We start from the raw sequence: 26,264 nt of genomic DNA, 5'->3' as shown, positions 1-26,264 counted from the left end.
CCTGGGAAAATGTCAGGGTTCCATGAAATGATCATATGGTTTGGATGCCACTAAGGATTTAAGGCCTTCAGGGAAGGCAAAATATGACAACTGCATGAGATTGGAGAAGCAAGAACAGTAAAACACTGTATTATGTACTACTCCAAGATTGTCTGTGTTATGAAGCCATGCTGCATTGCAGCCACTGCCCACATGGTTTTGTGCAGCAACCAACCTGAGAGCTTAGAGAAGAACAAGAAACAGATATTACTTCCCATGACATCACTGTAATCCATTTTTCCCGTAATTACTTGTTTGTCTCTGTCCCTCATCAGAAGGCAAACTCTCTAAGGTTGGGGATATGGTATAGCTCGTTCATGGCTATACTCCCAATCGCTAGCACAGTGCTTGGCCCAAAATGGGCATTCAAAGAGCAGTTCAAAAATGGATTTGATCCAAGGTGCTTTTGGTAAATCCAAAATGTTGGCTCTCCTTGACTTTCTTTTGGCCTTCCTTTTCCTACCACCCTCTCTTATCCACTGAGGTCTGTTGGTGAGACTCAAGTCTGTGCCTGGTTTTCATATTATTTGGGTCCAACTTAACTCAGATACGCCCCTTCACTTCTTTGCCTCTTGAAAGACAGGCTGCCTGCATCAAAGCTTCTTTGTTTTAATGGAACCACAGAGATCATCCAACCCAACATGAATTTTCTGGTTGGGGAAAACTAATGCCCTGAGAGGTTCACTTACTCTTCAGAGTCTCACAGCTTATTGAAGCACAGCTGGGAAGAAAGTTCTTTCCTTCTGCTTTCCAATTTCAGGATCTACCACTGCTCTGTGCCTCATGAAGTACATAGAGCCCCAAGTTTGTGGTGAGGACTCCATGTCCAGAAAGACTCACCCTGCCCTTCTTAGGTCCTTGTTCAAAGGGGCCCCCAAATCCAGGGTACATACCAAGCACAGTGGTTAACACCATATACTCTGGAGTCAGGCTTCCAGGATTCAAATGCTTATTTTGTTTACTTACTATGATCTTGGGCAAAGTAATCTTTATGAGCTCAAATCTGCTTATCAGTAAAACAGGCATGATCATAATAGTACTTTCTTTACTATGAAGATTCAAAGAGACGATGCACAAAAAACCTTGTTATATTTTCCTCTAGTTGTGACACTCAAACTACCTAAGCAACTGGAGTCACATATTTCCTACTCTTGGAAGTGCAGGAAATTTAGTTGCTGTATTTCTGGGTGGGCATGGCGTATGTTACCACAGAGAGGACTCTGCACTGACTCTTATCCCCTGTAGCAAGAGGAAGTGCAGGAGAAGATGTAGTGCTTTTGGACTTGAGTGACACATTGGATCCAGTGCAGTCTGGCTGCACTTAAAATTTTAATGTAAATTGGCTGTGATGCCTGTGCAGGGACCCAGATTTAGAAGCAGAGCAGGACGACTCTACACAGGCCAGTGACAGTCCCAGAGCGGTGTCCCCATTGGAGAAAGTGGAGGGCGTAGCAGAGGGAGAATTTGCTCAGTCTGGCCTGGTGGCTCTGTTTTATTAATGATCTGGAAGAGCAGAGGAACAGTGACTTTAATTAAATTTGCCAGTGATATTAAAAGATGTCAGGAGCCACTGCTGAGGACACAGACACCTTGCAGATGGCCCCAGGGGTGTTAGGAAAATAATCTAGGAAAGAGATGAGAGAGGCTGTGGGCTGAGCCTGGGCATCCGTTTAGCCAAGGAAGAGGAATGTGACATGGGGACACAGGGTCATCATCTGCAGAATATACCCTAGGCCTCCCTCTTTATCTGTAGCTGTTCTGTTTCCAATAGATTTCTAACTGATCTTCCTGCTCCAGTCTTGTCCATCTTAAACCATCCTAAACCCTTTAGCTGAATTGGTTTTTCTGAATGACAAATCAGACCATGTCATTCTCCTGTTTAAAATCCTATCATTGGCTTGTCACTGCCCTCAGGATACAATACCATTTTCTCAGCCTGGCATAGAAGACACCATAAATTCAGTCCTCCCTATGTGTCCAGTCTGCCGTACACTCTTCTGCCCCTCCCGCTTGACGCTGAATTTTGTGTAATCCCATGCATACAGCAGACTTTTCCATGTCTTCACGTCTTTGCTTAGGCTGTTCACTTTGACTTGAATGCCCTTCCCACTTTTTTTATTTTTGACTAGAGCTCACTCATGCTTAAAGACTCATTTCAGGGATCACCTCCTTCAGAATGCTACCCTGGCTGCCCACACTGACTCAGTGGCCTGCTTGTATTCTCATAGCATTCTGCCCCTACCTTAACTTACTGTAGTAACAGTGCCTATTTGCGCAGCTATCCATCCTTGCTAGATTGTACCTTTGAGAGCAAACCCTGAGTCTTATTTTTCATTTTGTCTATCAGCCTCTAGCACCATGCCTGGAAAGTCACCAGCTTTTATTGATTTTTGTGAAAATTAACTGATGGAAGAAGAACATTTTGGTGGGAGACTGTGTTAGGCAACCAACCCCCCCCCCACCCCCTGTAAGCCTGGGAACTAGGCAAGTGCACCAAATGGCTAGTCTCTCCTGTTAGGGTGTGTGGGGCAGTCATAATGCTTCTAAGTCCCAGGAGACTGGAAGCTGATTGGGGGTCATGGATGTTCTATAACAAAATGGGACATTTTAGTAAAATGGAATGGTTAAAACCACAAATTGTATGTCATCTGTGTGTGAGTTCAGCTTGACTACTTTTGTGCTTTATACTTTGAGTAAATGACTTAACTAAGACTCAGTTTCATAAACATCAAATAAGGATAAAAATAGTATTAATCTTATAGGATTGTTATGAAGATTAACTGAGGAGATACTTAGCATTATCACACAATAAGCAGTTTTGTTTTTTTTAAAAAAGAATTTTGTTTATTTATTTTCAGAGACGGACGGGGTGAGGGGGGAGAGAGAGAGAGAGAGAGAGAGGGAGAGGGAGAGAGGGAGAGAAACATCAATGTGCGGTTGCTGGGGGTCATGGCCTGCAACCCAGGCATGTACCCTGACTGGGAATTGAACCTGCGACACTTTGGTTCGCAGCCCGCACTCAATCCACTGAGCTATGCCAGCCAGGGCCCAATAAGCAGTTTTAAGTGTTATAGTTACTGCTATTAATATCTTCATTATTTGGGGTGGTTCAAGGAGGGGTCTCAAGCTGAGTCATATCCCTGAGTATATGTTAGGGCTGATTAAGAGCCTTCTGGAACCATTTAGGTCTCTAAGGGGCTGGGGTGGAGCCCCAGGATGTAGGGATCTGTCTCAGCCAGTGTCTGAAGCACAAAAAAATTACCATGGGCTTGATCAACTTCCTCTCAGATCTCAGGCAGAAACCATTTTCCGGCAGGGCTGGAAAGAACAACTGGGAATCACAAGTCATTTTCTGTCTTCAATTCCAAGAACTTGGTGCAGGCATTTACTAACTAGACTCCTTCTTGCCTTGTTTTCTTTCATCCTTTCCTTCAGTTCATTTTTTTTTCCACAGGGAAGAGTCTTTCTAAACAAGCCTCTGATTCTGACCACCTGATAGCTTATTTCCCATTAAAGCCTGTTGCTGCAGGTGTCCGTAAAGACCAAAAGGAGCAAAGACCATGATTCTCCTCGATTTTCTTGGTGGGTGAGAGCAAGAGAGTCCTTATCCCCATTGATCAGGATAACATGACTGCTTCAATGTTCCATGTCCTTTGCCTGTGGAAGGCCAGCTCTCTTCCCTAACCTGTGGATAGCCTACCTTCTTGGTGTTGGCTGGTCTGCGCAGCTGCCACCTCCTGTCACCTCGTTGGCTCTTGATCAAAGAGCTGCTCCAGCTGTGCCCACCTTCTGTCTCCTCTTGCATGGGGCTCATCAGAATCCACAAAGTGTGGGGTGTTCAGAGGTCAAGGCAGGGTGCCAAGATGCTTCTCTGTCCATATTTCTCCTGAATGGGTGAGTACCAAGCCTGTGAATGAGGTCTCTGTGTATATCAAAGATTATGCGTGCTTTTTCAGTCTTTGAATATGGATGCTGAACACCTTTACTCACCCTCCTCTTCCATAATCAGTCTTGTAACCTTTTCTCTTCTGAGTGAGGTCAAAGCCCAAAGCACCTTTTGTGATGACCCCCCAGTACCTGGACTAATGGGGAATGTAGGCCTCAGCACTGGCTGGCATTCTGGGGAATATGAAACCAGGTTAATCCACAGAGCCTTTTGAGGGTAAAGCCTTCAAGATTATAGTGTGCACCAAGGCATACTGTGTCCTGAAGGGAATTTCTCTTTGAGTACAACAAGCCTTGGGAATTTAAAGAGGTTTTAATAGCCTCTAAAATCAAGTGAGGATTTGTCCATGAGACCTATCTATTCTACTCCTAAAGTAAATGGCCATAATTCAGATCATAAAATGTCTTTAAAGAAGGCTAATGTTGGAGTATATTAGTTGACTCAGGCTGCCACAACAAAATACCATAGACTGAGTGGCTTAACAATAGAAATTAATTTTATCACAGTTCTGGAGGCTAGGATGTCCAAGATCAAGGTGCTGGCCAATTTGGTTTCTGGTAAGAGCTCTCTTCTGACTTACAGATGGCCACTTTCTTGTATGTCCTCACATGGTGGAGATCTCTCTCTCTATCTCTATCTTTTTGTAAGGTCACCAATCTTATCAGGTTAGGACCCTACTCTTTGCCCTTTGACCTCATACCTTAATTACCTCCTAAAAGCCCATCTCACTGCACAGTCACAAACGAGCTTAGGGCTTCAACACATGAATTTGGTGGGGGGAGGGGAACACAATTCAAGTTCATAGCACTGAGGAAACTACCTTAGTGACTACAATATATATATTCCAAAAACATACATTTACTGGTCAGCTACTAACTAATTACTTAGAATACCATGATAAACAGAGTGGACACAGTCTCTGCCTTTATATCATTCACAGTTTAGTGGATGGGTGAGATATTAATCATGTAATCTCACCAAAAAGACATCCATATTCAAAGTTTTATAAATGCCATGAAGAAAAAGTAAAGAGTGTGATGAGAGAACATGACAGGGGGAGTTGACCATTTTGGGGGTGAGTGAAAGTTTTTCTGAGAAAGTGACATTGAAGCTGTGATCTAAAGGATTGGTAAGAGTGTGGATGCAAAGAAGAAACTGTCACGTCAGGCATGCATGGATGATGTCATGTGCAAAGGTCCTGAGGTGGAAAAAAAAAAACCGGTATAAAGTCCAATGTTGCTGAAAGGTGATAAGAGGTAGAGTGGCAAAAGATAAAGGGGGGAAAGAAGGAAGAAGGTAGCTCAGGCTAGGCTTTGTAGGTCACAGGAAGGACTGTGGGCTTTATATTAAAAGCAAGAGGAAGCTGATTAAGAGTTTCAAATAGGGAAATGATAGCGTAGGTTTGGGTTTTTAAAGAAGATGACTGGTTTTGTGAGGAAATGGATGAGAGATCAGCAAGAGTTGGAGCAGTGAGCTCAGTTTGGTGGGTTCTGCATAGATTCTTCAGGTGAGGAGTCATGGTGTCTTGGGCTGTGATGGTGGTGAGGGAGAGTTGATAGGATTTAGTGCTGGATTGGATAAGGGACACATAGGAGAAGGAAGGCTTGCAGACTAGCTCTGTTTTCTAGCATGAGTAACCATGCGGGTGGAGGTGCTATTTTCTGAGATGGAAAATAGCAGAAAGGGAGGAACAGGTATGGAAGACAAAGATTTTGAATCCTTAAGGCACCGTGCATATGTGAATCAGCATTCCTGTTACTAAAAGTACCCCACATGGTTGTAGCAGAGGTGGAAAAATTGGCTAGTAGCTTTTTAAAAAAGCTATTGCACGGTTATTTGCATTTTATGCTCTCTGAATGAGGCGGTGAGCAGAAAGATGGGTCTGTAGTTTCAGTTGAATTTCTTCCGAACTTATGCTCGCCTTTTAATGACTTGAGACCAGCAGATGAGGTTGCATTTTCACCCTAAAATCTTGTCTACTGTTTAAAAATAAACTTATTTGAGAGCCACCTGTGTGTTTTATTAACACTGATTTCCACTACTTGCCTCTTTCAGTGTTTGGGTTTGGAATTTGAGTGGTTAACTGATCTTCATCTTCCTGTAACTGGATACTGAACCTGTTTCATAAGTCTGTTTTGCTGAATGTCTTGGGCACAGTTTACAGGCCCTCGGATTAGCTACACTGCAGGTAGCACTCACCACGGAATAACCTCCTTTGATTTCCCCAGCAATCTCATAATTACAGCTTGCCTGCAGAAGTTTTGCACTGAGAGAAGGAGTTTCTCCTAAGTGGGCTCAACTACACACAGACAAGGTGTTCTATGTTGGAGGTTAGCACATGATAAAAGTTCAATTTAATATATGCTCTTGCAAACCTATGTTGTACAAGATTCGTGAGTATGATGACTGTGAGGTAAAGAAGGCTGAAACCCTAGAAATAGTATAAGTGGGGACAAAAATTTAGGTCATTCTTGGCCTATTTTAAGTCAATTCTTTAGAACTCTCACAGATAACAGTAGGGTTGGGGACAGGACAAGATGGGCATCACTTATGTTTCTATTACCAACATTCCTGGCTATTTTAAGCCATTCTTCAACTGAGTCTCCACCAGATGGTCCTGAGGACAGAGGAGCTATTTGTGCCTCCCACTGATAAGTATTTTTCCAAGTGAGAGACTGTCCCATATGTTAGTGCAATATGTCATTTGAGGTGAAATATCAGTTTGTATTGGTGGGAACCTGCCATTTGCCATCTCCCTTTTCCTCATCCCTTTTCCTGCCTCTGTTTTTTTCTAGGTCTCTGGCCCATCAGGAGGACCATTGGTGCTGCAGTGGAAGCCAGTGGCTAAGTCTCGTGTATGGCGTGGTTAAGGTTGCAGCCTCTCACCTCTGCCTTCCTCCATTTTGGGCTGATTACTTTTGTGCTCTTCCTGAATGGTCTTCGGGCAGAGGCTGGTGGCTCAGGGGATGTGCCCAGCACAGGGCAAAACAATGAGTCCTGTTCAGGGTCCTCGGACTGCAAGGAGGGTGTTATCTTGCCAATCTGGTACCCTGAGAACCCTTCCCTTGGGGATAAGATTGCCAGGGTCATTGTCTATTTTGTGGCCCTGATATACATGTTCCTTGGAGTGTCCATCATTGCTGACCGCTTCATGGCATCTATTGAAGTCATCACTTCTCAAGAGAGAGAGGTGACTATCAAAAAGCCCAATGGAGAGACCAGCACAACAACGATTCGGGTGTGGAATGAAACTGTCTCCAACCTGACGCTTATGGCCCTGGGTTCCTCTGCTCCTGAGATCCTCCTCTCTTTAATTGAGGTGTGTGGTCATGGGTTCATTGCTGGTGATCTAGGACCTTCTACCATTGTAGGCAGTGCAGCCTTCAATATGTTCATCATCATTGGCCTCTGCGTGTATGTGATCCCCGATGGAGAGACTCGCAAGATCAAGCACCTGCGAGTTTTCTTCGTCACTGCTGCCTGGAGCATCTTTGCCTACATCTGGCTCTATATGATCCTGGCAGTCTTCTCTCCTGGTGTGGTCCAGGTTTGGGAAGGCCTCCTCACTCTCTTCTTTTTTCCAGTGTGTGTCCTTCTGGCCTGGGTGGCAGATAGGCGACTGCTCTTCTACAAATACATGCACAAAAAGTACCGCACAGATAAACACCGAGGAATTATCATAGAGACAGAGGGTGACCACCCCAAGGGCATTGAGATGGATGGGAAAATGATGAATTCCCACTTCCTAGATGGGCATCTGGTGCCCCTGGAAGGGAAGGAAGTGGATGAGTCCCGCAGGGAGATGATCCGGATTCTTAAGGATCTAAAGCAAAAACACCCAGAGAAGGACTTAGATCAGCTGGTAGAGATGGCGAATTACTATGCTCTCTCCCATCAACAGAAGAGCCGCGCCTTCTACCGGATTCAAGCCACCCGTATGATGACTGGCGCAGGCAATATCCTGAAGAAACATGCTGCAGAACAAGCCAAAAAGTCTTCCAGCATGACTGAGGTGCACACTGATGAGCCTGAGGACTTTGTCTCCAAGGTCTTCTTTGACCCGTGCTCTTACCAGTGCCTGGAGAACTGTGGGGCTGTCCTCCTGACAGTGGTGAGGAAAGGGGGGGACACATCCAAGACCATGTATGTGGACTACAAAACAGAGGATGGTTCTGCCAATGCAGGAGCTGACTATGAATTCACAGAGGGCACCGTGGTTCTGAAGCCAGGAGAGACCCAGAAGGAGTTCTCTGTGGGCATCATCGATGATGACATTTTTGAGGAGGATGAACACTTCTTTGTCAGGTTGAGCAATGTCCGCATAGAGGAGGAGCAGCCAGAGGAGGGGATGTCTCCACCTATGCTTAATAGTCTTCCCTTGCCTCGGGCTGTCCTGGTGTCTCCTTGTGTGGCCACTGTCACTATCTTGGATGATGACCATGCAGGCATCTTCACTTTTGAATGTGACACTATTCATGTCAGTGAGAGTATTGGTGTCATGGAGGTCAAGGTTCTGCGGACATCAGGTGCCCGGGGCACAGTCATCGTCCCCTTTAGGACAGTAGAAGGGACAGCCAAGGGTGGTGGTGAGGATTTTGAAGACACATATGGGGAGCTGGAGTTCAAGAATGATGAAACTGTGTAAGTAACCTTTCAGTATTCTATCCCCTGCCCATCCTTTGCCATATCCTTCTGTCCTTCTGTACTGCTCTTTAAAATGTTCCTTGTATTTGTGTTAATGTTGAACTCTGGTTCCATCACAGGTATGCAGGATCAGCAGACACTACTGGAAGTTTTGCCCCCAAACTCTCCTTCAGTTTTCTCACTTGAAATTGTTTCTGGGCAAAGAATCCAATGGCAGGATCTAAGGATACAGATTCTTATCCACTGAAACTCAACATGATGGCTGGTGGAGTGTGGGGTGACAGAGTTTTGATATCAGATTTTGAAGAATTCTTATGACTAAGTAAGAGCTAGGAGACCGTTTGGGTCTCTCCTTCCTTCTCTCCTCATGCCAAGGGCTTAGATGAGCCTTGAAGCAAATCCTTTGCACTCTGAGACAGCAGTAGCCCAATCAGGACATCCTCAAGAAAGCAAGTGGCATTGCCTTTTTTTTTCAGTGCCATATTGCAGTTGTAGTGTGTAACCAGATTTGAGGCACCTCTCTTTCAATTTGGAAATTGCAAAGTTGATGGAAACTCAGCAATTTGTTTAAATGCCCACGGCCTATCTTATGAGGCTTGCCCAGTCTAGGTGAGATGGGTCAGGCCAGCTTGAGTACTGGATGTGTGTTGGAGGAGCAGAGCCCCCAGGGCAGTAGCTACCTGTCTTTAGTCACAGGCCTAAGCTCCAAAAGTCTGGCTAAGCAGTGAAGGAGAAGCCTCTTAAGAATTGTGGGGTGAAATACATCTTCTGTGTTCACAGTCCGGAATTCTCCTGAAATAGTTTTCAGGTTACTGCCCCATTTAGTCCTCCTGACGCTGTGGGTGTCACACGTCTATTGCCTCAGTAACTCTCCCCATGGAAACTCCTTGCACTGCGTGTTCTGCCCTTTTTCAGATAGAGAGCTGTGAAGAAGAAAGCAGAATGACTTTCCCCAGGACCTTCAGCTTATGGGAGGGTAGACCGTCCAGGGTGGCCAAGAAGGATGGGGATGAGAAAGGAGAACCTTGTCTCTGAATTCCTGCTTGTGTCCACAAGCAATATGCAGTAGTGGGAGAAGGTGCAAAGAGCAAAGGAGAACTCTATAGGAAAGGGGGATGTCAAACTGCTCCAAGAACCTGCTGAAAACACTTTCTGTGGGAAATGAAAACATACAACTTCCAGAAGAGCAAAGGAAGGAACTCATGGAGAAGGGTGTCCTTAGAACCAAGGGAGAGATGTCATAGAAGAGCCGCTTCCCAGGTCCAGCCTTGGGACAGAGCTCAGAAGGGGTTGGGTTCTGCTGGCAACAGAGCTGAGTGGGTCATCCCTGGGATACTGTTCTTGGCCTTCCTCAGTTTCTTCCTAATAATGTGACTTTGGGCAAGTTGTTTAGTCTTAGCTCTAGAAGTAAACTGTCTCATCTGTAAAGTGGGAATAACAACACTTTGCATACCTAGAGGCAGGGTCAGATCTTTTTGCTGTTCCTCCCAGCTCTAGGATTTTCTGTACCACTGACATGTACCGCTCACTGTAGGTCATGTTTGCACTAGCCAAAGGTGGGATAGGGAATGTTGTCTCCTGAAGGGAAATAGCCATTGATGAATTGATTTATTGGAGCTCTATTTAGTCACTTTACTGGGAAAGATAGTCATTTGTTAGCATAAATAAAAACATGTGCCTTCTAGAGAATACTGCCCATTTATATGTGCTTTGGGGGAGAGGGTTTATACATGTGAATGAAGGACAGGCCCTCCCTGGGAAGACATTCTGAAATTTCTTATGCATTTATGGCACTGCCAGTATCTAAGAGGTTATTCTTGGGTATTAAATGACATCAAGACCACAGTATTGGCCATAATTTGATAGTCTTGTGGTTTCTCCAATTCAGTACCTGTCTACCAAGGGCACTGAGGGGTAGTTTTTGGGAGATAGAGGCTTGGCTCCCAGTTTCTCTGTCCCATTAACAATCAGTTGTGCACCTAGGACCTCTGAATATGTTAAACCTTCCTGTTTATGTTTTCAAGCTGAAAACATAAATCAGCTTCTGAGTGATTGGTTCTAAATGTGTATCAACAGATTTGAGATTCTGATCCAGGTATCCTAGGGTTTAGTGAACAAGTCTGTGTTCCCATTTATTCCTTTGCATTATTTTCTAGACTTCAGTAGACTTAGACTGCCCCTTTGGTCTTCTTAGCAGAAGAATAAGTCCAAAACCTGCTAATCTCTCCTCACATCACAACCCTATGCTTGATACTTAGTTAATTTTTTTTTTTTTAATTTTAGGGAGAGGGAAGGGGATGGAGAAAGAGTATGAGAAACATTGGTGTGAGAGAGAAATATTGATTGGCTGGCTTCTGTACATGCTCTGATTGGGGACCAAGCCTGCAACCTACGTATGTGCCCTGACCAGGAATCGAACTGCTTGTGGGATAGTGCCCAACCAACTGAGCCACACCAGCCAGGGCTTGACATTTTAAATTGTAATTTTACTAGAGGCAGTATAATGTAGCAGAAAAACCATGGACTCTAAGTTCTCTGGGTTAGGTTTCTGTCTCTGCTATTGATTTAACCATGTAGTTTGGGGGAATTTTATTAATTTATGGGGTTATTTTCTCATTGGTAAAATGGGGATAATGTTTCCCTTGCAGGACTGTTATGATGATTCAAGATATTGTATGCAATGTTCCTTGTACATGGTATGTGCTCAGTGAATGAGGCCATTAATAGTGATGTCAATGCATTAACAATAATCTTCAGAAGACTTCATTGAAGTGATCATGTTACTTGGATTTCGATGTGACCCTCATTAATAAGCATGCTAGTTTTTTGACCACCATGAAGATTCCCAGTGTAAACTCATAAAAGATTAAAATATTAGAGAACCAGCAAGGACCTTGGAATCTCTTTAGAGTGGTGTTTCTCAGATTTTAGTGTGCTGATGAACCACCCAGGGATCTTGCTAGAATGCAGATTATGTTTCAAAATGTCTAGAGTAGGGCTGGAGGTTCTGCATTTCTAACAAGCTTGCAATACTGCTGTTCCCACCTTAGAGTTGAAAGGCTCCAAATCTCTCAAGCAAACTGTGAGCCTCAGGAAGGAATGTGACTTTTCAAATGACTTGCTTAATTGAATCATGAGTGCTTGCTTTCCACTTCCTACTGAAATTTCCAGCTCCAGGTCCAATTCAACCCCAGCTAAGCTAGAACCCAGCTCTTACCGGATACCCTGCTAATTGCAGTACCAGTCTGCAAACTGAAATGGACAGCCTCAGGTTCTTAGAGAGAAACTGTGTGATACCTGCAACAAGTCCACTTTCTCATCCCTCTCTCTTCATGTGGCTTCATTTTATGTAGCTACCGGGCCTGGCAGCATTGTCAGTTTTGCCCTCACCACACTCCTCTAAATCTATCCAGGTTGAAGCCAGGGCTGTGCTCCACCAATAATATTGGGTCTGGGAATTCACTTACTTGGTTTTACACTTTACTCCTTCAAGGATGGTAAGATGGAAGAACATGAACTTTGGAGTCTGACAGACAGATGCGAATCCATCACTCACCAGCTGTATCATTTTGAGCAAGTCACTTCACCTGAGTCCCAGATATTTTGTTGGAATGATAGGAGTAATAATATCTATCTTGCAGGGGTGTAATTAAGTATTACACACAAATATGAAGAAAATGCACTGTTAACAAAATGCCTGCTCATAGAAGGTGCTCAGTCACTCAGTAGACATTCACTAAATATCTGTTGCGTACTAGGTATTTGGGAGATATGGATAATTAATATAAGACAAGCTGGCATCTCAGCTCTCAAGGATCTTCTTCTCCAGTGGAGAGGACACAGGCATACAGACAAATCAGAACACGTGGGAGAAGTGGTACGGTAGTGATAAGTTCAACAGAAGAGGAATAAAATCTCTCTGCTGTGTGTATCACACCACTAAAGTCTTTTAAGTCACCTTCATCGGGAGGTAGTAGTGAAGTAGGTGACTGGGGGTGGGTACATGATTACTTTACTTTAAACCCACGTTACAATAAACTCTTGGCATTTGAGAGAGGGATACTATTGTGTCTTCGTGATCTGGAAGAATCCCCAACCTTTACGACTACCACTACAGTACATTATGAGAACTGTGGCCTTTGAGGCTACTGCAGACAGAGTAAAACTTCAGGGAGGTGTGGGTTCTGCCTGCATGTTAATCTCACTCACTAAACACGTGACTGGCTCCTGTATCCCCAGCTCACAGCCCGTCTCTGCAAAATAACAGATTACTGCAGCTCATGGACCTTTGGGGTCTCTGGGAATAGTCAAAGCCACAGATGTCAAATATGCAAATGCCAAGGTCTGCTGTAATTAAATAGCATAGGCCACTTTCGAAGAAGAAGGGAGCAGTAGCTGTGCCACAGATTTTCCAACAAAATTAGACTGTTCAAGCTGGAAGGTATCTGATGGATTTTTTTTCTTTTACAAATTATGAAACTGAGATCCAGAGAGGGAAAGTGACTTGTCCAAGATCATACAGTTATATGTGAAAGGAAGTTAGTGTTGGAAAGGAGTTTTTGAAAGCTACCAATTTAATATCTCCCCCCCTCTTTGGACTTTTCTATTTTATTTTAACCCACCAGAAAAATGCTAACTTTGGAAAGAATATGGAAGTTCTTGTGTGGAAGACACTCTGAAAATATAAATCCAAGAATATTATGTGACTAATATGTTAACTAACACTAGGAATATATTATGGACTATTTTAAATCTCTCAGTTCACCTTGGGACTGTTCAAGAAGGAAAATGTTGAGCCCGTAGAAATTTAAAAAAAAAATAAAAAGTTTCTCTTGGCACTCTTTTACTGAGAAAAGTGGCAAGTGTAGCTGGGACATCTTTCAGGCAGTGCTGGGAAATTGCAGACAAGACCTTGTTCTATGAAATTATGAAATTTTCCCCCCAAAATGATGCAGGCCATCCTTTTCCAGGGGTATTTTCTCCTTGAAGTTTCAACTCTTAGGAATCTTTCCATCAAAGTCTGTAAAAATGTGCAGTTGCTCCAGGACACAATTTGAACATTCTCTGATTTGTCTAAAACACAGTAGGCTTTTCTTTTCTTTCCCTTTGGCTCAGACAAGTGTTAGGATAGTTTCTTCCCTGCCACCCAGGGAGATGATTTGCCTCTGGGGTCCCAGACAGCAAGCTTAGTGAGGGTGAGAGTCAGATGGATGTAGTGATAATTCTCCACGGACTGGCATCTCTCCCTTGTTCCTCACCTCTGCCTTCATGTGGTGCCTGGGTTCCAATAACAAGATCTCTCCTCAGCTTTAGGTAAATAGTCAGTCACCAGGACCCATGGCTTCACAGTGGAACTATGTACTTGGCCTAGAGTTGTCCTGAAGAAGGGACTCCGTAGCCAAGCCCATTGTTGAATGGGGGAACGTAACAGCACTGTGGAACATTTCAAGTGGGCTGCTCACCGACACTTCTCCCCATTCTGGGCCCAAAGCAGTGATTGAGAGCTGTGTAGCCTTTTTAGCAGAGCTTTGGGTGTTGTGTCCATAAAGTTCCCATGCCTTGATAATTTTTTTTTTGTTTTCTTCTCAATTATTGAAATTGCCAAAGATTGTATCAAAGGAGGACATATTCCAACTCCAGGGTCCATAAAGCACCCCAAGTCTACTTAAACCTCATATGTCTGCAACAATAAGCACAAGTCCAGAGCCTTCCCAGTTAATTTGTTTTAGGCCCCAGGGTGCAGTATCCCCTGGCAACACTGGATCAGGCACCACCCCCTCTACCTGACTTGGTCAGGGACCATATGCAGCAGAGCATCCAGAGTGCCCGCCCCTGGTCTTCTCGTATTAATTCATTCTCCAGAAAACTCAATGTTGCAGGGTTGGAGAGTCTACAAAGGACAATGTAGGTTGGTTTCAGGAGAAAGGCACATTGTGGTTGGAGATGACCACATGACTGGCCAGTCAGAAAATGAAACAGTCTGATCCTCAGAGCAGGCTCTCCTGCACCCTGCTTGGAGAGGTGCTCGCTGGGACTTCAGGCAGTAATAATAAAGAGGAACCGATGGAGATCTGCCATAGCCTTGCTTATTTTGTCTTGACTTCTGGCTCTTAAGGTCAAACTTCCTCATTCACTGACATGAGTGACAGAAAGGGACATGTGGGCGAAGTGAGGCGGGTGAGTGGGGAGGACTCGTCGGTGTTGTCCAGGCTTTCATCAGTTCCCCAGATGTGTTTGGGTGGTGTATGAGCGCTCATTCCTTCTCCACCTCGTGGCTGTGCCCCCGTCAACTCCATAAGGAAGGTAGTAGAAACTGAGAGCCGTGGGCTTCAGTTTATTCAAGGTGTAGTTTTTCTTGTTATTTTTAAAAAGAGAAACTAAATTGTGCTTCCAGAACCCAATAGGAAGCCCTGGCAGAGAGCCAGTAGTATATACTTGATATTTGGGGAGAGAGGACTCCTTGATGTGCAAATATAGCAAGTTCCTATATTTAAATTCTGTATAGTCCAGAAGCATTTTGGAGGAATCAAATGCTTTGAGAGTTTTGCTAAGTGACCATAAAGGAAAGCATATGATATAAACATTCTCAGGTGGTAGGACAGTCATCATTCATAGGAATTACATTCCCACCCCTACCACCTACTGGGTACCCAAATAGGAACTTACCTGGATACATGTAGAAGAAAGTAGAGTTGAAAGTGAAGCTCACCTGTTAGGGAAGAATTTGCCTTTATGAAACTGAGTCATCTATAGGTATGTGTCTATATTTGAGTTCAGCTATTGATGTGGCATCATGCTGACCCATTCTAGCTATGGGTCAGCATACCTACCTAGATACAACCTGGTTAACCTGTCCCCACCTGAGCCCAGCTCATTTACCACTTGGTTGTTGGGTTTCATAAAACCAGTTATTTATGATACAAACAACACTCTGTTGTGTGTTCATTCATTGGTGCTTTCAGAATGAGTGACATGACAGTAACTTAATACTCAGCATACAGTAGCAGAACAATTTATGGATTATGGATGACCAATATTGCCATTTCTCCTTAGTGGTCCATCTTTCTCCGGAGCTCCTGGTCTTGATTTGTTGTCCTTTTGGTTTCCTCCTTGTGTGATTCATATGAGTTCTCCTTGTGAAGTCCCCACCACCTGACCCTCTCTTGCTGAGCTGTGGTGCCATAGGGTGTACTGTACCACTGTCACTAGGGCTAACCAGAGCATCCTCATCTGCGGATCTTTATATCTGCCAATCTCTAGTTCCCTCCTCATACTTTACCTTCTGTTTGTATACCCTTCTCTTACACTTGTTCTCTCTTCTGAGCATCTTCTGCTGCATTGTTTCTTTCTCTGCTGTGCATGCTACAGGAGCTGTGGACATTGGTGCTGTGCCTTCTACTCCTGCTCACACTCATTGCCTCCCCTTGATGTTTCTATTAGCACTGTCTCCTTCTTTATTCTTATCCTAGTCCCTGTGTTGCCTTTCTTCACACTGTTGACATCTGTAGTTGGGTTGCCTTCTGTCTGCCATCTGATCCTGATGCTTTCCCTGAGTGATCAAGAGTGAGCTGCATATCCCTTAAGAAGGCCTGTGGTTTCCACAGAAAGAACTAGCATTACAATAATACCAAGAAGACTGGTGCCTCCCCAGAAACAAACCACGTGCTCTTTTCTCCTTCACCACAAAGTGTTTGCCTGACTGGGTGTTAAGGCAAGAAGGATGAGTTGTGAGGATCCAGCATAGACTGGAACTGGTACCAGAGAACCATCAGAAGCTGAGGGGGCTCTGCTAGGCCCCATAGTCTCTGCCTCCTAGTGTCTCCGCTACTCCCTGTGGCCTTCTCCATATAGCTTCCAGCTTGCAGTGATACCTGTTGGGCCAACAGTACTATCTCATGGCTCTTCCCTCCATATATGCTTTCAACTCCTGCCTGGAAAGATATTTCTATTCTTCCAGCTCAGATTTTCATGAGAGAGAATCCGATCCCCGCCCCTGCCCCACCGTTATTTCTGCAACTTGGCCACGTGAAGGCCACTGGCCAGATAAATGTTGGATGCTCTATATCAAGCTAAGCTCCTCCCCACCCCCACTTCTACCCCAACAGTAATCAGCCACACTGGATGGTGGGGTGGAAAAATGAAGTTGCCATGGGGATTCCATGGTAAGCTACCTAAGCAATTGAGTAAGTGGGGGGCACATCACTTAGAGGGAAGTTCCAGGTGAGACAGTCTATCACTTTGAAACTGACATAGTACACATGGTTTGCAGTGCCACAGGGAGCGCATCGTTTTTATAGGGGTCTGTGCTGAGGCAGTAGGCTGGAGCATGGGAGAAATAGCCACATCTCAAGCCCCCAGCCTCATCAGATTCATCAAGCTGACCACTGATTCAGCAGCCAAGATTAAGCTGGCTTCTGCCCAGGTCAGTAGAAAACATTCTCAGAGCCTGATGCTCAGGGACACAAATCTCAAGGCTACCAGGGTCATTCCTCCCCCTTTACCCTTCCCTGCTCTGTCCTTTCCAAGATACTAGCGTCAGAAGATAATCTGCTGTCATCTTCAGGTGCACTATTTGGGTACTGAGTCACTTTCAAAGCCTCTTCCTGGGTTTGAGTTTCCAGAGCAGCCTGTGTTCCAGACAGAGACAGAAAGCTTCCCTGCCACTCATGCTGACCCAGGATAGAATGACAGCTTTTCCTGCCTCTCCCCTCCCCTGCTGGACAGCTGGTCAGCTGGACTCCAACGGAGCCAGCAGGCACCCCATTTTTATCTTTGGGGCTGTAACTTGATGCCTTTCCAGGAACTCCCCGGAAGCCAGAGCATTCTCATCTGCAGGTGGCACAGTGTGTGACTGTCAGGTGCCCAAGTCCCAGGGCACAGGGCTGGGGTGTACAATAGGACTCCTCCTAGGTCAGCTGCAGTCAGTTAGTAGTGGCTGTCTAGGGGGCCATCTTGGAAAGGATGGTTGACACTGTATCTGGGCTCAACTGTGGATGTGAAAAGAAAACGCCAAATGTCTGTCAGCACTAGCCTGGGGACAAGACATGGAAAGAACTTCATGGGATAAAGAAACTAGGAATCTCCCTCATTAGCATGAAGTTGCCACTATCTCTCCAATACTGGGCTAATCCTTATGGGGAAAACTCATTGAATCACACTTTCCCTCATCCTGCATAACACAGAACCTTCTTCTATTCCTTGGGTGAACCCACAAGGGTATAAATTCCCATTGGACACACGAAGCAGATAATGTCCTTTTTAGACCAGAATCTTCTAGAACCCCTACTGACCTAGTGAGTTTCGTAAAGCTGACCAGAGGTTCCCAACCAGATCCCTGCTGCAGGCCATTTTAATTATCTGCCCTTCCTCATGGAGCCCATGTTTTAGAAGATTATTAGCTGAAAATTAGTTGGATTTCCATTTTTTCATAAAACATAGAGAAAGATAACTAGTGTTACTATAGTCAGTTAATATAATTCTAACCAAAGCATAGCGAAATGACATTTTAATTAACCCGCGTGGACTATTGGAGTAGCGAGAACATAACTAAGGGCCAACTTTCAAAGGAACTAACTGGTATAAAATGCTTTAAAAACACTAGGCTCTAATTGCTAAAAGTTGTTCTGATGAGAGTGACCCCATGGGGGATCATAATACTCTAGACTTTCAGGGGTGTGCAACCTTTTGGTGTCTCTGGGCTACACTGGAAGAAGAGTTGTCTTGGGCCACACATTAAATACAGCAATGCTAATGAAAATTGATGAGCAAAAAAAAAAAGGCTTTAAATAAATTTACAGTTTTGTGTTGGGCTGCATTCATAGCCATCCTGGGCCAAATGCAGCCTGCAGGCTGTGGGTTGGACACCCCTATAAAGAATATATCAATGGGAGTAGGGGGGAGAAAACTGTACTTGAACAATGATTGAAATAAAAAAAAAAGAAAATATCAGAATATAGAGCACAGCTTTGGTTACCTAGGCTTTACTATTGTTCAGATCTTGGGGAAATATTACTGTTGTTATTTTCTTTATATTATAAAACTTCTAATATTTATGTGAAAATATAGAAAAGTACAAGGATATTGTTATACCTTTAGGATTAATATTATCATTTCCTTCAGATTAGTTAATAAAGTCTATGAAATATTAAGTAATTGACCCTAGAACACAGAGCTTTTAAGAGCTCTTAAGAGAGCTCTTTAAGACATCTAGTATCTCTTAGCATCTAGTATCAAAATCTAGATCTTCTCCCCTGGCTGGTGTGGCTCAATTGGTTGGAGTACCTCCCTGTAGCTAAAAGGTTGCAGATTTTATTCCTGGTCAGGTACATACCTAGGTTGCAGGTTCAATCCTTGGTCTGGGTGCAAGCAGGAGGCAACCAATCAATACTTCTGTCTTGCATGGATATTTCTCTCTCTCTCTTCCTCTCTACAAGCACTGAAAAAATGTCCTTGGATGAGGATAAAAGTAAAACAAAACCTAGATCTTCTGATGCTAAAGCACGTGATCATTCCACTGTGCTACATATTTTAGACTCAGAATAAGGTCATGAAGCTGAAAGCAGAAGGCTTTCTCCTTCTCATATGGAAGAAGCTAAGAGCACATCCCATATTTCTTCCTGAACATCAAAAGTTGTCTTCTTTCTTCTTAATTCAGGGGCAACTAGGCCCAGTGAGTTTGGCAAGGGCCAAATAAATTCCTTAGTGCCCAGCTCAGAAATCTGGATTCATCACCCTCAACTGAAGGCTGAGATCCACCCTTACCTAAGCCAACACACAAAAGATTCTTGTTTGTGCCACTTCACCATCAGGAAATACCAACAGGTGATGCTTTGGCCTGCTGCCTGGGGAATAAAACAAGGCTGCCTCAGGACCATGTGTTGAGATGCATGGGTCCTCCTTTGATGCTGTCTATGGTATCTGAAGGCATCCAGGGTTAGAGGGGTCACTGAGAGGAGAGAGCCGGAGGTTCTCAGTTGCAGCCCCTGGAAAACCCATGAGTGCCCTCCAAGACGATGAGGCCAGAAGCCACAGGAGAGCAGAGGCAGGGAAGCAAGTGTCAGTCGTTAAAGATGCAATTAGCAGACATGTGTTGAGCTCATATTGTGGGTTAAGCACAGTGAGAAAAGGCACAGTCCCTGTCTTCAGGGAGTTCCTGGTAAGGTGGAGAAGAGGAGTGTGTGGGAGAGGTGTTACAGAAGAAGGGAACCCTGAGGGCTGTGATCACACAGAGGCACAGCCCCTGCCTCTTTGTTGGGATGCAGTTTAGAGTCATTAAACTGAATTTGAACTGGAGTCATTGTGCAACATGCCCTCCCCCCAGTCGACTCAGGACTTGTTAAGAATGGATAATGAGCTTTGGCTTGTGGGGCACACACCAACTATAAGTAGAAGTTGGTCTCAGGCATATATGGTCCCCAGGCAGATCATACCCTCAGACCACAGCAGCACCTGGTTCTTCCCTGCGTCTATCAGAGTACGTCACTCTGTGTCCCATTACAAAGAAACACACACACAAAAATGTCCACTGAATGAATGAATGAATGAACGAATGAAGTGAATTCCTGGCATGTCCTCTGGTTCTGTACCACCTTCAGGTTGCAGCAAGCCCAGGGAACATGGGACTGGAATGAATCCCTCAAACATGAGATCCAAGGGGTGCCCACCATTCCCCTCTCTCTGTGTCTTCCTCCTCTCCCCTCCCACTTTCAGGAGATCCATGGAGCCCTGTGGGCTTGGATGTCCCTGAGCCCTGCTCTGCACCAGCTCCTCAGAGGGTCTATTCCTGAGCTGCCTTTGATGCTCAGGGGACACCCTGTAATTCAATTAGGAGCTCCCTTCAGGGAGCATCTAATTATGCCCTATCTGGGTCTTGTAATGACAGCCCCCTGCCACTGTGCCCTGCTCAGCTGCCCAGAACCTTTTGCTGGGAGGAAACTAATCTGCTTAGCTCAGATTGGATGCAGTGCTGCACAGCCCTTCTCCAAAGGCCTCAGAAATGAGCCCCCACTAGCAGAAAGGGTCGCTTTGGGAGACCGTGAGGGTTCACTCCATCCTGCTCCACTCTTTGCTACAAGCTCTCTTGCCTGGGATTATTCCAAGAGTGGCTGAGTGGGGAGGCTGAGAGAGCTCCATTCTGATTTCATGGCTGGAGCCCCTGGATGTCCCCCAGCCCTCCTGGGGGTTAGAAGGGAGATGAAAGGAGATTAAAAGCATTTTCCCATTTTTCAGGTTAGCTTGGGGGTGGAAGTGGGGAGTGAGGTGATTTGAGTTACCTGGCATTTTACCTGGATAATTCAGATGGTGCACTTTAGAGGGAAGGCTGGCTGCTCTGTTTTGAGCTATAAAGAAAGTTGCCTCAGTTCTCTGCATGTCTGTCTTGGCTCCTTGGGGCTTAATTTCTATAAATTGTTTTAGATACTGGGGCAGTGCCTCAGTCTACATGGACACTGCTCAGAGTGGTCTCTCCACTCACCTCCCCACATGTATAGAGGTCTACTCTAGCCCTCCTCTTGAAGAACTCAAATCCTAGCCCTGGCTGGTGTAGCTCAGTGGATTGAGCACGGGCTGCAAACCAAAGTGTCGCAGGTTTGATTCCCAGTCAGGGGACATGCCTGGGTTGCAGCCCACGGCCCCCAACAACCGCACATTGATGTTTCTCTCTCTCTCTCTTTCTCTCTCCCTTCCCTCTCTAAAAAATAAGTAAATAGGCTCGATTCCCAGCCAGGGTACATTCCTGGGTTGCAGGCCATAACCCCCAGCAACCACACAACCACACATTGATATTTCTCTCTCTCTCTCTCTCTCTCTCTCTCTCCCTCCCTCCCTCCCTCCCCTCTCTAAAAATAAATAAATAAAATCTTTGAAAAAAACACAAAAAAACATCATGTTAAAAAAATAAGTAAATAAAATCTTTTTTAAAAAGTAAAAAAAAGTGAAAAAAAAAAAGAACTCAAATCCTTTCCCTCCTGATATGTGGCATCTACTAAAAAGGCCACTGACAAACTGCCCTGGGTTGAATAGAGTCCTCCTCCCAAATTCATGTCCACCTAGAATGTCAGGATGCAACCTTATTTGGAGATGGAGTCTTGCAGATGTATTGAATAGTTAGTTATGGTGAGGTTACACTCAGCGTGGGCCCTAGATCCTCTGCCCGGTATCCTTATAAGAAGGCCATGTGGTAACAGAGACAAATGTGCAGAGTGGTGCAGCTACAAGCCAAAGGACACCAGGGATTTTGGGCAGGCACCAGAAGCTAGGAGACAGGCATAGAATAGACTCTTCCTCAAAACCTCTGAGGGTGCATCAACCCCATTGACACACCTTGGTTTCAGACTTCAGCTTCCAGAATACATTTCTGTTGTTTTTAAGCCACCAAGTTTCTGTAATTTGTTACAGGAGCTGAAGGAAACTAATATGCAAACTCTGCATAATGCCTCCTCTAGGCTTCAGTGAGGGGGGACCTCACACCGGTGGTCAGGTGGTCAGAGGACAGCAGAAAGACGTGCTTCCTCCAGGGTCACCTGTCCTCAAGATGCTGACCCACAGCTCCCAAGGCAGGAGGAGGCCAGAGCACATTTAACAGCTTTGCTGCATGTGGACTGGGGTAGTAAACCTTTCAATTCCCATTGGCAAGTTAGGTAAGCATCCAAAAAATAAACAAAATGATCCCTTTCTCTAGGCTACATACCCTATCAGTCTAGTTACATTATTATAGGTAGTATAAAGGCCTTCTATCTTCCAGTCTCCTGAGTCCTGGTCCATGGGTAGTTCCCAACTTCCCAGAGGCTCTGGCTGATGCTCCACAAATTGTAGGCCCATTCCTCATTTTCCATTCTTCCAATGGCTAAACTTTGAACCATTAAAAGCAATGCCTCACTGTATGGTTAAGAGTTTTTAAACCTATGACTGGGAAGGCAACACAGGGTCCCATTCTTCAGATCATCTCTCCCTTTGGAGTTTGCTGGTGCCTTGCATCTGGTCCAGAGACGCAGGTGTGTCGTCAGCTTGTCCTGATATGCAGGTATGTTATCTGCTCCCTCTGCAAAGCCAGGACAGTCTGGCTAGAGCACAACTGAGGGCAAACAAGCCATAGCTGGCAGCACTGATAGCAGAGAGGGCAGGCACTGAGTGAGTACTGGGGAGTTTTGTTGTTTGCACGGTGAAATTGCCAATAACCAAAGAAAGTGTGAGAGCAACAATGTGGGTAGAAGTCCACATCCACACAGTGGGGTAATACAGCAGGGTGATTAAATGCTCAGACTAGGGGGTCACACAGACCACTTTGGAGTCTTAGCTACTGATTGGTGATACGATCCAGGGAAAGTTACCTAACTTTTTACTTCATTCCTCTGTATAAGGTAAATAATAATAGTACCCACCTCATGGGTTATTGAAAGGGTTGAACACAACTACAAACGTTTCTGTAATTTCTACAAAAGTTTCTTAACATGGTGTTGAGGCTAAATTACTCCTCAGGTGTGTCATGTGCTAGTTATTAGTTAAGTAGGTAATTAATAGAATCTTGACCCCATCGCAGCTGTTCTGACCTATGTGGGCCAGCATTTTGCTCAGTTTCCCCCATCAGTAGTTACAGTCCTCTCTGAGCCCAAGGTGAGCTTTAAGGAAGAGACTGTTGATCTAAAGATAGAAAGTCAAGGAGTCTTGTCTGGAGGAAGGTGGAGGGAAATATTATCCTAGCTTTCTTTGACGGTGTCAGGGAATATGACAGGCTGCTCTCGGGAGAGTAGCCCCAGGCCTGGGTAGAAGGTGACCTTGAGGTTGATTCCTCTGCATCCTGCATCTTGATATGGACTTTATTGGGCTTGTTTGGGAAATGAGAGGAAAGAAGAAGGAACAGAGAGAGGAGAGGAAGGGGAGAGGGAAGAAGAAGGGCTGGGAGGCAGATGGGTAAAGTTTTTCTTGTCTCAAGGATAAGTACAGGTGAAATCACTTGCTAGTGGGACTCTGGGGCTGGGACGACTACAGTAACGATAGCACAGGTTTCCAAGGGCTCCTGGGCATGTCTCTGAGCAGCAGGTAGGCAGTGTTGAGGCCTCTCACTCAACCCGACTCCCAGACCCCTGGGCACACCAGCTACCCCAGAGCCTGTTGCTGATCAGGAAGCTTAAACAGAACAATGCCTCTTTCACAGTGGAGTCCCATCTGTGGACTCCTATGATAAAAATCACAAGCCTGTAGGGCCTTGGCTCCTCCAGATGGAGAATCCTGCTCTTAGTGGCCTTGACCTGGAGCAAGATAAGCAACGGTCCCATAGTGCTGTCCAAGGTGCTGTCCCTTCCCCTGCACCACCTAGAAGAGAAAGTGTGGGAACCAAAGAATGAACTATTTTCCAGCCTCGTTCTGGTTTTCCCAATCAGAGCCTCGTACCTTTCTTTCTTATCCTTGTATCCGGAGATGACTCACCCTTGCCTTCATCTTATGTAAGCAAGGCCATTTCCTGTCACCTAATGTGAACGCGGTAACGGTTATCTGCCATGATTATGTTACAAGGCAAAGGTGAAGGGATTTTGCAGATATAATTAGGGTTCCTAATTGGTTGACTTTTAAAGTCTTGACTTTAATGGAAATCATTCTCCATGGGCAAGCCCTTTGAAAGAGGCGACTCTCTCCTGCTGCCCTGGAAGAAGTAAGCCCCAAGTTCTACAATGGCAAGGACATTCATTCTGCCAACAGCCACTGGAATTTGGAAAAGGACCCTGAGCCTCAGAGAAGACAGCAGCCCGACCTGACACCTTGACTACAGCTAAGTTATGCCTAGGCTTTTGATTCATGGAAGCTGAGAGGTAATAATCAGTGTTGTCCATGGTAGTTACACAGCAACAGAAAACTAGTACAGCAAAAGAGTGGCTGAGTTGGGCTCAGATACAGGTCCATGCACCTCCACAGCTGACGTTCTTCACCTTCATGCCATGCAATACCACAGTTTCCTACCTACTCTTCCTTTTTGTTGTTCATCTATCCTGCACTTTGTGCTTTGAAATGCCATAGACAACCATTCTAAGTAGTCAGAATTATGCCAAAAAGTATCATCAGTTCTTGTGATTTGCAATAATTATGTTTTATAAAGTCACTGAAAACACTGAATTAGTAAATACTGAAGCATTGCTCATGGGGGAAATACAGAGTTAGGCTTCCGTGAGCCTCTGGTTACAACATTTTCATTAACTGATGAAAGCTCATTTTAAGTGTGTTTCTGTTGAAAGACACTTCATTTAATATATGCTGTTGACTAATTAACAGTAAACTCACAGCAACAGCACCATAGATCATGCCTGAACAAAGCTCATTTAACACGACTATTTTCTCCGCAGGGTACATCACGGCCTCTTGTGCTCACAAACAGTAGGCAGCACTTGAGCTCTGTGCTTAGGGGCCATTTTAAACAGCAAAACCACTACCACCAACAAGCCCCCCATGAAAATATGGAGAACGTGGCACTAAATGGACTGCAAAGTGCACTTGTTTACAGTTGGAGACGGAACAAGAAGGCAGAGCATCACCGTGGTCCACATCCCCTGGGAACAAATAGTCAGGTGACCCCAGATTTATACAGTATATAGAAAACAGCTAGGTTATTTCCCCCTCTCAAATCTCTTTCTAGCGTTTTTTAAAATTACCATATTGAAGAGCTAGACAAGGGTCAGAAGTCAGGGCCCTTCTCCCTTTTCTCTTGCTGGGCCTCTTTAGAGAGCATTTATCCTAAACAATATTTCACAACTCTTCTAAGGCACCATTAAAAGAGGGAAACTGAGTCACTACTGATTTTAAAATCTGTTTGCACATCAGTCTTTACTAAGAAGCAAAATGTGTTGGGGGAGACTTGAGCTTTTGGCAGACAGGATTCAGCCCCCTTACCCCTCGGCCTGTTGCTGACCCAGATTCCTGCCAAAAATAGTTTGGCTTGAACTCCTCAGCCATGACATCGTGGATGTTACAGATCTTCTGCTGCCTGTACTAGGGAGATATCCACAGCAGCCATTATATTTCGAAGAATGCTAAAGGGGTGATGCCCAAGTGGCTAGAGCTGGGTGTGGGTTGGCCAAACAAGATGCCTTTTCCTCTTTCTTCTGCCTGTGATGAAGGATAGCAACCTGCCCCGGCTGGTGGTGGCTTTGAGACACACTTGTAGTGTTCCAGAGGACACCTCATACATAGCCTCCACATAATTCCAACATTGGGACATGCTGTCTTCTGGCTCTGCTTGCCTTCCTTCTACTCATCTGCTTTAAAACCAGCTTTGCTGAGCACCTGTCTTCGTGCCTCCTCATTAGTGACATCAGAGCCCTTCCCTTGTTCTGACCCTGCTAACTGCCACTCATTAGAACTCAGTAGCAACAGCTGTGTGTGCGGGGACACGGCAGCTGTGAGGCCAGATATGGGGCCTGGAATGTGGGGCTGGGCGACATGGCCTTTCAGTGATTTTCTGGGGCAGGCGAGCTCATTTGTTTCTTTTGCCCCCCTCTCACTGCTCTACCCCCTTCTACGGCACCAGAGAAAAACAGAAAACAGTGGTCTGTTTGGCTATGTGGCTGTCTTTGGGTACCAAGCCTGCCATCCATGGGGGACCCTGCTGCATCATCAGTCAGCAACACAGAAGAGAATCATGTGTTTTGCA

General features: G+C 45.0%; 1 protein-coding gene across 8 annotated transcripts in view; it reads left to right on the top strand.

Moving 5' to 3' along the window:
* SLC8A3 (solute carrier family 8 member A3) overlaps positions 1-26,264 on the top strand; it is a 126,756-nt gene that overhangs the window by 12,899 nt on the left and 87,593 nt on the right. For 7 of the 8 annotated variants that reach the window (XM_036011488.1, XM_036011497.1, XM_028508231.2 and 4 more), the window contains exon 2: positions 6,781-8,626. In XM_036011488.1, the coding sequence (XP_035867381.1) occupies positions 6,843-8,626 (1,784 nt within the window). In that variant the 5' untranslated portion in view covers positions 6,781-6,842. Of the gene's footprint in view, positions 1-3,600; positions 3,934-6,780; positions 8,627-26,264 lie in introns of those variants that run through there. The other variant, XM_036011484.1, reaches the window with a different exon arrangement.

Source organism: Phyllostomus discolor, chromosome 1 (assembly GCF_004126475.2).
Source record: "Phyllostomus discolor isolate MPI-MPIP mPhyDis1 chromosome 1, mPhyDis1.pri.v3, whole genome shotgun sequence".
Classification (NCBI taxonomy): domain Eukaryota; kingdom Metazoa; phylum Chordata; class Mammalia; order Chiroptera; family Phyllostomidae; genus Phyllostomus; species Phyllostomus discolor.
The sequence above is the reverse complement of the archived record's forward strand: the minus strand, read 5'-3'. Positions and strand labels throughout refer to the sequence as shown.